Raw genomic sequence first — 13,897 nt, forward strand, 5'->3', positions numbered from 1 at the left:
TCTCTCTCTCTCTCTCTCTCTCTCTCTCTCTCTCTCCTTAAGATTTATTTATTCACGAATTTATGCATAAAAGCGCTGTATCTGAACATGCACCTGCTTGCCAGAAGAGGGAATTCCATTACAGATGGTTGTGAGCCACTATGTAGTTTCTGGGACTTGAACTCAGGACCTCTGGAAGATCAGCCAGTGCCCTTAAAAGCTAAGCCATCTCTCCAGCCCCCTAGTCAGCTTTCTTCTAGAACTCAGGCCACTGGCCTGAGGGTGGCCCCACCCTCAGTGATCTGGGCCCTCCCCCCATCAATTACTGATTAAGAAACTGCCCTACAGCCAGCTCTTCTGAAGCATTTTTCTCAATTGAGGTTCCCTTCTTTCAGATGACGCTGGTTTGTATCAAGTTGATATAAAGCTACTCAGCGCAGGAGTATATGCCAGGGGGAGAAAGGATGGTTAATACATTGAGACTCTGGGTTTAATCCCTAATATGACCTTGAAGAAAGAAAGGGGTCAACCAGTTGGTCATGTTGGCATATGCCAACAATCCCAGCACTCAGGGGACTAAGGCAGGAGAAGGGCAAGTAACGGCTAGGTTGGTAGGAGGCCTGGTAAGACCTTAACCGCCGCCGCCGCCGCTGTCGCCATCGTAGTCGTCGTCGTCATCCGTTGTTGTTGTTTTAATTGTTTTTAAAAAAAAAAGGAAGAAAGGGAGGGATGGAGGAGCTGAAAAGGTAGCTCAGCAGTTAAAAGCACTGGCTGCTCTTCCAAAGGACCCAGGTTCAATTCCCAGCACCCACATGGCAGCTCACTACCGTGTATAACTCCAGTTCCAGGAGTCTGGCACTTTCACAAACATACATGCAGGCAAAACACAAAGGCACATAAAATAAAAGTAAGTAAATCTTTGTTTAAAAAAAGAAATAAAGGAAGGAAGGGAAGGGAAGGGAAGGGAAGGGAAGGAAAGGAAAGGAGAGAGGAGAGGAGAGGAGAGGAGAGGAGAGGAGAGGAGAGGAGAGGAGAGGAGAGGAACGGAATGGAGGCAAGCTGGTCTCATTGTGCCTTTAATCCCAACTGCTCAGGAGGCTGAAGCAGGAAGATCTGAATATTTTAAGGCCAGCCTGGCAACTTAGTGACACCCTGCCTCAAAATAAAAGTAAGATCTAGAAGCCAGGACAGGACTACAGGGTAGTTCAATGATGTTATGTCTGCATAGCAAATGGAGGTCCAGTGCCTTAGGCTCAATTGTTTCAGTTTTACTGAAAATACCGCGATGTGGGGGAACTGAAAGGACTTAAGCATCAGCTTCCCACCCTCACGAAGGTGACCATGTGATAACAACACTCCGTAAAATCACACCAGCCCTGGCCTCTGCACCCCTTGTCCTGGCAAAGCCCCACAGTGCAGCACTGGGGACTCTCTTCTGGTCTAGGAAGAAGAGGGTGTCGCAGAGCACACAAGGCATGAGTCACAAGCCCAGGGCTGCTGCAGGAAGAGGGACAGGCTCCCTCCCTGCCCCCGCTTAAGATTTTACACCCTTTGATCACATGGGGGAAAGGCCACTTCCTCAGACCCAAGCTTGAATGGGTTGTCTGTGTGTCTTTAAAAGCCACCTTGTAACCCGCCAGGTGCTTTGAAATTAGCAAAGGCGAGCAAACCCTTGGATGGGCGGCTCTGGCCACGCCGCTTAATTGTTGTTTATTGTCCCTTAAAGATGGCTTCTCTGCTTTCAAGTCACTCAGCTGCCTGGATGTACAGATGGGAAACTTGGGTAGGTGGACACGGCCACATACACACACCCTTGCACCAAGGCCCCAGCTCCATCCTAACCAGGAAAGTTCTCCCTTCTCAAATGCCCTGTACTCAGGGACCTTTGCCTATCCATGTCCCCTCTGCCTGTCTCAGTGGCCCATTCTGGAGCCCTGCGTCATCTGCAGCACTCCCTGGACACAGAGCATCCTGAGTGACTGTAATACATGCTGAGAGGTTCTCTGGGCTTAGAAAGGTCGCCATTTTCAGGTGTCTGTGCCATCACTCCCTCCCCTGTCAGGGGTGTGCGTACACTGCAGCACCCTCTAGGGTGACACACACCTCCAGCATGACAAGCTTATTTGATCCTTTCTTGCTTCTGAGACACAGGCTCCTAGAAGGCAGGGACAGTCTTGCAGCAGGTCATCCCTGCATTTAAAAAACTTTTGGGGGCTGGAGAGATGGCTCAGCGGTTAAGAGCACCGACTGCTCTTCCAGAGGTCCTGAGTTCAAATCCCAGCAACCACATGGTGGCTCACAACCATCTGTAATGAGATCTGATGCTCTCTTCTGGTGTGTCAGCTATAGTGTACTTACATATAATAAATAAGTCTTTTTTAAAAACAAAAACCTCTTAAATGTGGGAATGAATGCATGCATGAATGAATACATGCATGCGTGGATGAATGAATGAACCATGAAGCAAAGTCTTTAAGAGGGCACAGCTCTCTTGTTAGCATTTATACTGTATCCTGGGGGACAGTGCTTTATAGCCAGAGCAGATGGTGGGAGGTTATTCTCAGAGGTCTAGGACCTCATGATTACCTATGATGCTTAGCCAGCTGGGGTCAAACAGAGGCAGCGTGGAAGGGCCCCCGAACACCCCAACTGTTTATGTAGTGCTGCAGGTACCTGAGGTGGAGCTCTGCAGGGGTGGAGGAGTGGCAGGGAGGAACCTAGGCATGTCCAGACAGTGGGGCAGCCGCCCTGCCCTCGTCCTGAAGGGCGCCACAGCATGTTAGAGATGGGTTTGTGAGAATTCGTTGTCATGGTTCACAGTCTGTCAAGGGAAGAGGCATGCTAGAGCTACATGAGGTAGCTTTGGATCCTGGACCAGCAGATTTGGGCTTTGTCTCCAAAGGCAGATGTGAATACACAATAAGATGAAGTAGTATCCACGGAGGTGTGCTGAGAGCTAGGCCCTGTGTTAAATGGCTTTTCTGCCCTGAGTCTTTGGCAATAGGATCCCCTTCTCTGAGACTGTCACTTTAGAGGCCTCTATCTGTCCCTTCTGTCTCCAGCATGGCCCCTTCTCCACAAGATGAGAAGTTTGAAGGGCCAAGAGGTCATGCCTACCAAGAAAGGCATCTCTCCATCACACCTGTTTAGACTTTGGATAATCAGGATTCCAACCTGTTTGGAGACTGCCTCTGTCCCACTAAGAACAGCGGGTATGGCTAGTGTGTCCGTGAGGTATCTGGGACTGACTGGGACTTGGGGTGCTGGGTGGGGCATCTATGTAGCTCCGGGTCACCCTTTGAGACATTCTCTGCTGCTAGAATGTTCTCCCTGTCCGGCACAGTAGCTGCTGATGAGAATGTGGTAGCAAAGTACGGGAGATGTGGCTTCTTCAGGGCCCATTGGAATTTCAATCTCACTTCATCCTTTTTTAAAAAGTCTCAGTATCCACACAGGGCTCTTCTCTGTGTCTCAGCCTCCTTTAATGAGGGATGCAACGGGGCCAATCTTTAAAGACCCCAGCAATCCAACTGCAGAAACGCAATAAGCTTTCTTTTCTTTCTAGAAAAAAAAAAAAAAAAAAAGAGGAGCTGCTATCATTAAAATAGGTTGGCTTTAGTTCTAATGTTTGGATAGAGCAGTTCCAGATGATAAAAGCCCATGTATCTGGGTAGGAGAGCGATTTGGTCTACTTAATTAGCCTGCTGCATTTGGGCATAGGGCCCATGAGCCTCAACCCGGGCTATTGCTCCAGGCCCTGCAACTTTTAAGAACTGTTAACTGTTTTGCCGGTTCACATTGCAACCCTCTGAGTTATTCTTTCTCCCGGAGTTTCCAGTTAAGAGGGAAAGTAGCTTGCCCAACATCAAAGAGTCACCATTGGGATTAGGTCAGGATTTGAATCCGTGTCTGTTAACAATAATACCTCTGACCCGGCCCCAGATGCTCACATAATCATAACTTTCCAAGATCAGGCAGAAACCACTGTGCTTCACCCATCACCCCATTTACAGACAGGGAGGCCAACCCAGTGGGGTCAAAGATCTTTTCAAACTCACATAGCAAGTTCTGAATTCTGGTTCCACGCACAGGCTGGTGGTATTTCCTTGGCAGCAGATGGGCAGATGCCCGAGCTCTCTGCTTACCCCCTGGACATTCCCTCTGGCACCAGGGCTGCAGAGTAAGCCTGTGGGATCTTTTATTTATTTATTTATTTATTTATTTATTTATTTATTTATTTATTTTGTCTGAATTCTGACTGATTTCTTTTCCACGCTGAGCAGGGTTTGGCTGCTAAAAGCAGCCAAGTCATGTTAGGTTACTGCTGTGTGTGGAAAATTAGAAGTTTATCCCTTAACCAGTCTGACCAGTTTCAGGCTGGAGCTAAAAGAGTGTCTGTCGACCAACTCCCTGTGGATCAAGGCTGGACATGCCTTGGGTGGGGAGGGGGCGGTACCCAGCGAGGCACACGGGCACAAGGTGAGATACTACAGTGCACCCGGCATGGGGCTACTTAGTTCACAGACTTGGCTCCATTGGGCTCTCCAGCCAAACTGCAAAGCAGGCACATTCTTTGTCCCTTGACCACTGAAAGTGGGGAAAAGCTTATTAAGCCATGAATTCACTTCCTGGGTGCCACGCACCATGCACCGGGAGAAACAGTCTCTGACATCCTGGAGCGACTGACCACAAAGAAGGACAAAGAAGCTTCCAGAATGGAATAATTACAGCCCAGGACGGCTGCCTCATGGGCTCAGCAGATTCAAACTGGTCAAGGAAGGAGATGTTCAAGTTAAAGCCTACAGGACTGGAAAGGGCCCCTTGCTCTGCCCTCTGTCCAGAAGGTTGCTCCTGGGAGAATCTCAGTGTGAAGCCACGGGTCCAGGCTCCGCTTCTCTCTGTGTGGCCTTTGACATGTCACTTTCCGTCTCTGGGCATCAGCTTCCTCTCCTAACCATCAAGGGATTGAACTAAATGAGTAATCTCTTAAGGGCCCCTTTCAATTCAGCCACCATGAAGTGGTGAGCTTGCTCTCTTGCCCAGCAGGTGAGCTGCCATCATTAAGACAGGTTGATCTGGGGTAGCAGGTTGGAGAGGGGACTCAGTCTATAAAGTGCTTGCTCTATTCTGGCAGGAGGACCTGAGTCCCATCCCCAGCATCCATATGGCATACAAGCATGGCATTGAGTACCTGTAATCTCAGCGCCAGAGAGGCAGAGACAAGCAGATTGCTAAAGCTCTCTCGTCAGCCAATATAGCTGATCAGTGAATCCCAAGTAAAGTAAGAGACCCTGTCTCAAAAACAAACAAACAAACAAAAACAAGAAACAAAAAAAAAGGGGTGGGGGGGAGTCCTCTCTTTCTCCTTCACTGTTCAAGGACCACCATGAATGACAGCGGTCTAACTGTCCTCACCAGGAAGTTCATGACTAACAGTTTGCTTCAGAGGAAACACACAGTCATTGATGTCCTTCACCTGGGAAAGCAACAGTACCAAAGACAGACGTAGAGGAAAAACTAGCCACAAAGTATGAGATGATGCCAGATGTCATCTTTGTATCTGAATTCAGAACCCACTTTGATGGTGGCTGGACAGGTGGCCTCGTGTGATCCATGAGTTTTTGGCTTATGCAAGGAAGAAGGAGACTAAACACAGGCTTGCAGCACTTGGCTTTTACTAGAGGAAGACTTCCCGGAAACAATGAAAGGAATTCGGAACCAGATGGGGAAGATGCCCCCCCCCCCCAGGGAACACAGCCAAGGCCAATGCTGGTGCTGGCAGAAAGCAAAACAAGTAGAAATTCTGCAGTGAGTGATTCCTTGTGCCAGGATGGTGTGGACTTCTAAGAAGACACACTAAAAACTTACATGCTAATAATAATAATAATAATAATAATAATAATAATAATAATAATAATAATAATAATGTGAAGAGTGACTGAGGAATTCACCAAAGGCCACACTCTGGCCTTTGTACACAAGCACACATACACACACCAGACACATACACATGTTCCAAGAGAAGAAGCATATTGTTTTTAATGTTAAAAATGATGTTGAAAATTTGGACAGAGAAGGAGACGTCAGCCATGGTAATAATAATATACGATTATAACCTCATTCGGCTTCATGGTCCACCCATGCAGTGATTTAGAATCCAGAAAGCTCCAAAAAATGTTCAGTGAAAGCCCCACCTCTAAAGAAATGTGGTTTTGGTTTTGAGACAGGGTTTCTCTATGTAGCCTTGGCTGTCCTGGAACTCACTCTGTAGACCAGGTCTCCAACTTGCAGAGATCTGCCTGCCTCTGCCTCCCGAGTGTTGGAATTAAATGCACCACCACCACCCCGCCTGGCTAAAGAAATTAGTCTTAGGAGTAAAATTGCATGCTATTCTGATTAACAGTCTAAGACCTCAGACTTACTCAGAACTGGACTGGTCGTTTTGTACAATGTATCCATTCTCTATATGCTACTAACCTCTTAGTCATTCTGTAATTGGCCTCAGATATCAGAGCAATGCCATGCTGTCCGGTTGCAACACTTACACAAAGTATTCAGTGTTATCTGAGTTTCAGGGCATCACCAAGGGCTTGGAATGAATCCTCTGAGAGTCAGTGCTATGGCATAGACCTGCTGTATAGGTCTCCAAATGATGTCATCATCCAGCAAAGTGTTTGTCTAGGTCCTATTGCAAATCATTTGGCAGGTGATATCATTTAATCCTTGTAATCCCCTAAAGATGTGCATATTGTTACCTTCCTTATACAAAGAAGGAAACTGAACCACAGAGAAGCTAACTTCTTGCCCAAAGTCCCACCCTTAAGTATGTGGAAAACAGGGAAGTTTCCACTATCTGCCCTGTTGTTCATATCTGTGAGATTTTTCACACTCTCATCTCAGTGTATTTTATGAGCATATGTGGTTGAGCTCAGACCACGCATACAATTTGTTCCCAGGCTTTCTCTCACTGTTACGTCCTAAGCACATGTGTTACTATAGACTCCACAAGTGTCCATCAAATGATAGAAGCAGCTGTTTACAAGGGAATCACCCAGCATTTAAAAAGGGAGTCCTTACTCTTTGGAGCATATTATTGCTGTCTTAGAGAGATAATGAGCCTAGATAGGTCCTGACTGTACCTCTCACCAGCTGTGTGGCCTTGGGAGAGTCCATTCCTGTTGCCAATCCTCATTGCTATTTAAGTGATAGTTATGTTTTTAAATTTATTTATTTAATGTATAGGTACTTTGCATTTTTGCCTGTTCACATCTATGCACAGTACCTCCTGGAGGCCAGGAGATGCATCAGAGTCCCTGGGACTGGAATTAACAGTCCGTGAACTACCTTGTTGTGCTAGGATTCGAACCCAGATCCTCTGGAAAAGCTGGGCCATCGCTCCAGCCTCCAGCCTCATTCTTTCTAACTGAAAGTAACAGCAATGAAATAGCTGCGAGGCCAAGCGAGGTGATAGTGTGTTGAAACTCTGCTCAAGTGAATATCTATAGTAAAGCAACGGTTTGTGGGGATGACCTTTTCTTTGTTGTTGTTGTTGTTGTTGTTGTTGTTTAATTTATTCTTTTCAGGATGCAGAAGTGGGCTCAAATTTAGTCAAGGTGTCATCTACAACAGCAACAGCCCTGAAGGAGAAAGATGGGCATGTCTACTGCCAGCCCGAGGTCCTCTATGAAGGTAGGAAGCATCCTTTATCACAGGGTGTCCCAAAGCCTCTTTCAGTGACATCTCCTTTCCATTCTGGGACAGAGAAAAGCAAGGAAGGTTCTTGGAACCCCAGGAAAAGAATTTGGGGATCTTTTTTAAAATAGCTTCCAACATTTCTGGTCCTTGGATAGATGACAGGCACAGTTGATGTATGGGCTTGGCTGTGATATATTAAACAGGCATAGTAGGCCCCTGTGTCTCCCTCTGCACTGTCACAATTCCTACAAAGTGGGCATTCTTGGTCCCCTGGGCCTGAGAGATGCTGAGCTGTATACAGAGTGTCAAGCCACAAGACAGGAGCCACACACATGGGCCCATGTTCCTCAGCCAGGATGACCCATGGGGTGGGTCTTCTTTTCGGAAGGGCAATGCTGGCACTGGAGGATGCTCAGAAACATCCCTGGATTCCAAATAGCCCTCACCCTACACCAGAGCCAGCCAAAAGTTCTCTGGGAGGCCACTATCCCACGGGGCTGAGTTTCTGTGCTCAGTGCATCATAGGGTGTGGCACAAAGCCCTATATAGACAGATCTGGATTTCATACGTCTTATGTATACAATGAAGCTGGGTGCAGTGGTGCATGCTTGTAATGCCAGCATCAGGAGGCTGAGGCAGGAGGGTTGCTGTGAGTACCAGGCTAGCCTGGGTCACATACTCTGTCTCAAACCAACCAACAAACCAACCAAATTGTATGCCTGTAATCTCAACTCTGGGGAGATGGAGGTGGGGAGGGGAACCTACCGTCATCTTCAGCTACAAAGTAGCCAGCATGGGCTCTAAGAGATCTTGTCTTGAAACAAACAAACAAACAAAACAAGGACACTGACTAGGCAAAGGGTAATAGAAGTAACAAAAGCTGCAAGATGGAGCTTAGGCCTCGGCAGGCAGTGCTAACCCCAGCATCGCTCCTAACCTTTCTCTTTGTGACAAAATGGACACACTCTATAATCGCCCTATTTACACTTAACCTTATCATATGGACACTTCCTGTGATATGAAAATCCTTTGTAAACATCCTTTTATAAAGATCATAATAGGATTCGCTGAATTTATTTCACTTACTTAAATAAGGGTCTCACTCTGTAGCCCAGGCTAGCTTTGAACTTCTGGCGATCCTGTTGCCTCAGTATCCCCTAGTGCTTTCGTAGTGACTGCGCCATCCCAGGTACCACATTTATTTTATATTGTGCATTGGCCCTCATCCCAGTGGCTTATGAAGCCTTTTCACACACACTCAAACACAGCATTTTTAGACTGCCTTTTAAAAACTGCAGCAGCTTCTGGTTTCAATCTGTAACTCCCTGATTTCTATCGTGGATAATTACAGGCACTTAAGCATTTAAAGCCCTCTGGTCTATGGCACCTCACTCCTAAACCTTCTGGCAGGGACAGCATCACTATTAGAGGTCCCTCCCTACCCGTGACCACCTTTGATGTAATCTGGGTCTGAATCAAGGTTTTGGGGAGCTGTTTCTATGGAATGAGGTCTAGTTTGGCATGAAGAGGGAGGTTCTCCTGTGCCAACGATGGGATTTCATTAGTGTTCTGTTCTCTCAAGGCCTAGAGCTCCCTCGGATAAATTATGCTTACAATGGGAAGCCATATCGCTACATCTTTGCAGCTGAAGTACAGTGGAGTCCTGTCCCAACCAAGGTATGGATCCCTGCATCCTGGGAGTCCCTGTGTATACAGACTGGCTTTCTCTGGACCCAATTTCATGTCTGCAAATCAGACTCTTCAGGGCTTAAGACTGGGAAAAGGGGATACAGGAGAGAAGTCAGTTGGGATAATCCTGAAGTAAGAGTTCTGTTCCTGTTTGCACTGAGGGAACCCTGGCTATGTGACACTGTGGTGGGCTCTGAGGATCAATCAATCAACAGGGAGTACTGTCTCAAGCAGCCACCTCATCTTCTCCAGCAGGCAGGTGTCACGGGAACTTAGAGAATTAGTTTTGTTTTTTTGAGTAACGATTTGTCCGTATTTACTACAGTCCAGTACTGTCCAAAGCGCTGGCCAGACACGATTTTCCTTTCAGATCAACATTTTGATTTGCATTTAAAAATGCAGAGCAGATGAGGTAGCTCAGGCGGTGAGGGGATGCGCTGTCAAGCTCACCTACCTGAGTTTGATACCAGGAAGCCACATGGTAGAGGGAGAGAACCAATTCCTGCCCTCTGGCTGCCATATGCAGGCTCTGATGCCTATGATGCAATGATGCACTGATGCATGCCCCACCCCAACACTGTAAAGATGCAGAGAGCAAAAATAAAACTATTAAATTTAAAATATTTAAATTTCTAAATGCAAAATATTCAAAGCAAAAGTTAAGTTGTACATACACACACACACACAGAGAGAGAGAGAGAGAGAGAGAGAGAGAGAGAGAGAGAGAGAAGCACAAACATGCCCCAAGCCACTCCCATGAATTCTATCCCCTATAGGAACGGACCTATGAGAGCTCATGGGAATCTTCCTCTTATGTTTGTTGTTTAGCTTTGTTTTGTGTTTAGGATGCTGGGACTCAAATCACAACTTTATTGTTCTGGGTAGGGGCTCCACCACCCAGCTCTAGTCTTAGTCTAGGGATTTTACTTTTAAACCAACAAAAAGAATTGTATCCTATTTTAATTGGTGGCATTAAACACCTTAATTATATAACGTAAAACATTGTGAGATAGTGCCAAACACCAGAACACGTCAGGACTCTGAGGTTCCAGCCTTCTGTAAGCCAGCGGACCTGTGCTGATATTGGGAGGAGGAAGTTTGGTTCTTCCTTTCTTGGGGCCATGCTGCCAGGGACAGATGTCCCTTGGGGGTGATGTCCCAAGTGTATGTGCGAGGGCTGAATCTCCCCTCGGTGGCCTTCATGCCCTCCCACTTCTAGGGAGTCAGCACGGTTGCAGACACAGGCTCCCATCTTTCTCTTCTCTGCATACACAGATACTGAAATATGACATTCTCACAAAGTCCTCCTTGAAGTGGTCTGAGGAGAGCTGCTGGCCGGCAGAGCCTCTGTTTGTTCCCACACCAGGTGCAAAGGATGAAGATGATGGTAAGAGTGGGAGAAGGGAGGAGCCCATGGACCACATTTACCCATCCAACAGAGGCACCGCCCAGGGGTAGCCCATGAGGGGTTGCCTGATGAGAAGACCATACTCGATTCTAATGTTGAGTGTAAGGTCAAGGGCTCCTACCACCAGGCTCTGAAATCCACTAGGGTCCCTAGAGCTCCTTGCCATCCTTTCCCAGTGCATTTGCCTGTACTGTTCACTTCTGACAACCAAGCATTTTCAGACATGGAAGTTCACCTGAGCCTCTGTATCCAGAGGTTTTGACTGTGGCTCACTCACATGACACAGTGGTTACCCTGAGTGGATGACCTTTATTGTTCAGTCCCTTGCAGGCCAAGCAGAGACTGTGGGGTCCAAGGTCCCATCATAAATCACATTGTCAGCTGAGCATGGCATTTAAGCCTGAGATCTCAGCATTTGGGCGGCAGACAGAAGACAATCAGGGGTCTACGGTCATTCTGAGACACACAGAGAATTTGAACTACTAAGACCTGGTCTCAAATAAACAACAGCAACAAGGTAGATAGGTAGGTACATAGATGGATGGATAGATAGATGAATAGATGGATAAATAGATGGATAGATAGATGAGTGAGTGATGGATGAATGAAGTTGTTAGAATACACTACCTGACATACTCCTACTGTCTCTGAAACCATTCTCATGGGTAAGACTGAACAACAAATAAACTTCTCTGGGCACGGTATAAATTCTCTCCTACACAAAGTCTATATCCTTTCCCCTGAGTGACACACACACTCTCTCAGAATGTGCAGCTTTAGTTTTAGAATTCTTTGCAAGGGCTGGCCCCAGATCTCAAATGACCTCTCTTACAATCATGCAAAGTTTTCAACAGCACCTGAGAAATGTAGGTTTCCACTTAGCCAAATTGTCTTATCCCCTTTTGCTTCAAAAAAAAAAAAAAAATGCCCTGCCCACAGCCCTGAGGATACCGGGGAAGGTAATAAGCTATGGGTAAGGACACCGCCCAGCCAAGCCGGGATGGGGCTGCCCACACCTGCAGGGGAGGGCAGGCTGTCCCACTGAGACTGCCAGCCTCTTCCCTCAGGTGGGAGGGAGTGGTTTTCCACCTGGCCTTGGCTTCCTTCTGATTGTGGCCTGGCACACAGGCAGGGGGATCCCATGTCACTGTCATCTCTAAGGCAAGGGACTGTTTGCATCCACTCCTACTGAGGCCAGCCCTTGCTTAGCTGGGCAACTGCTTCTCACGCCTCCTCTCCATGGGTGTGGAGTGACACTGTCCTCATTTCATCCAGGGGAGGCTCAGAGAGTGAGGCAAATTGACCAAAGTCACGAGCTCCATATGCAGAGGCTGGATTTGAATCCAGGCCAATCTGACCTCACCTGTGTTCAGCTACCACAACCCAGGTCCTTCGGGCGGCATCTTGGACACTTACTAAAAGTTTCCTGACCCTGCTATATACCTTGAAAGTGAGCACAGAGGATTGAGGACATCCCAAATTTACAGGCAAAAAGTTGGGGGAGGGGGGATCGCCACCATAACCAGGAGGTGAGTTGGATTCAATCCAGCATGACCGCAAGCCAGACGTGGCAACATGTGGCTTGGTTTCCTGGCATCTGAGCGGTGGAGGTAGGCAGATATGAGTTTAAGGCCAGTCTGGGCTACATTGCAAGACCTGTCTCAAAACAAAACAAATACAAAAATGCTTTTGCAATTCAAGAAGTCCCTGCTCCGCGGAGTAGCACGACTTAGCCCACGTGTCCTCCCTGAATTGGCTGGGTCTTTCCATACTCGGAGGTTTCAGAAAGTTAGGAAAGGAGCCATTCTTCAAAACACATGAAAACGAACCAAGTGCTCCCATAATCCACCCTGCAGATCATTTCAGTCCCCATGAGGTCAGGGGTTGGTGGGAATTAGCTTCACTGCAAAGATGAAGAGACGAAGGTTCATCGAGGCAAAGCGGCTCTCCCAGAAGTGGGTTTGCTGATTCCAGTTCTGGTTTCTCTTCTGCCAACACAGCGTGGCATATACCCTCTTTCCTCCTGTTTGGACCAAGGATGACTTAAAAGATCACAGGGAGACACCTCTGAGAAATATAGGTACACAAGGTTATGCTTTGAACTCTGTTAGGTATCTCTTAGGACCAGGGATGGAGCCTATGGGGAAAGCAGCTGTCTAGCCTACATGAAGGCCCGGAACTACACTCTCAGCATTACAAATGGAAATAAACTGGTTTGGGGGGGGTGTTGTTTTTTCTCTTCTTATAGGAGTCATCTTATCAGCCATCATCTCTACGGATCCCCAAAAGCTGCCTTTTTTACTTATTCTGGATGCCAAAAGTTTTACAGAATTGGCTCGTGCCTCTGTTGATGCGGACATGCACCTGGACCTTCATGGTTTATTTATCCCAGATGCAGACTGGAATGCAGTGAAGCAGACGCCAGCCGAAATGCAAGAGGATGAAAACTCAGATCATCCCACAGGTCTGACGGCACCAGGGCTGAGCCACAGTGAAAAATGACTTCATGGCGGGTCATGGTAGCTCAAGTCTTTAATCCTAATGCTCAAGGCAGAGGAAAGCAGATCTCTGAGTTCAAAGACAGCCTGGTCTCCACACAAGTTCCAGGACAGCCAGGGCTACACAGAGAAATCCTATCTTGAAAACGAAAGGAAGAAAGGAAGGAAGGGAGGGAGGGAGGGAGGGAGGGAGGGAAGGAAGGAAGGAAGGAAGGAAGGAAGGAAGGAAGGAAGAAAGAAAGAAAGAAAGAAAGAAAAAAAGAAAGAAAGAAGAAAGACTTCATTGGTAGGACCTGGTTGTTGACACTGTCAACGTGGACAGCATCTAGGGTCTCTTAAGAGTTAACTGGGCAAAGAAAGTCCAACCTGAACATGGGCAGCCCCACCCCAGCCCCACCCCACCCTCTGAACAAGAGATCAGGACTGAATAAAAAGGAAAGAGCCTGCCGCTGGACATTTGCTACTTTGTGGGTTCGTTTTCTTCCACCCTTCTCCATTCCTCTTCATCGACTTTCCAACCCCCTAACCCTAGGGAGAAGAGAAAAAGGATAGAGGGGAAAGGGGGCGATGATATCTTTAGACGACTCCCTGCTGGTTAGAGGTACTGATTAGAGGCATTGCGTTCCTT

At 47.3% G+C, this 13,897-nt stretch overlaps 1 protein-coding gene across 1 annotated transcript in view; it reads left to right on the forward strand.

The window, feature by feature from the left end:
* Positions 1-13,538, forward strand: part of Bco1 (beta-carotene oxygenase 1) — a 38,248-nt gene extending 24,710 nt beyond the window's left edge. Inside the window, exons 8-11 of the mRNA XM_021220524.1 lie at positions 7,563-7,668; positions 9,257-9,351; positions 10,639-10,750; positions 13,020-13,538. Coding sequence (XP_021076183.1) covers positions 7,563-7,668; positions 9,257-9,351; positions 10,639-10,750; positions 13,020-13,273 — 567 coding nt within the window. The 3' untranslated portion in view covers positions 13,274-13,538. The remainder of the gene's footprint in view (positions 1-7,562; positions 7,669-9,256; positions 9,352-10,638; positions 10,751-13,019) is intronic.
* The last annotated feature ends 359 nt before the right edge of the window (positions 13,539-13,897 follow it).

This window comes from Mus pahari, chromosome 20 (genome assembly GCF_900095145.1).
Source record: "Mus pahari chromosome 20, PAHARI_EIJ_v1.1, whole genome shotgun sequence".
NCBI classification, from domain to species: Eukaryota; Metazoa; Chordata; class Mammalia; order Rodentia; family Muridae; genus Mus; species Mus pahari.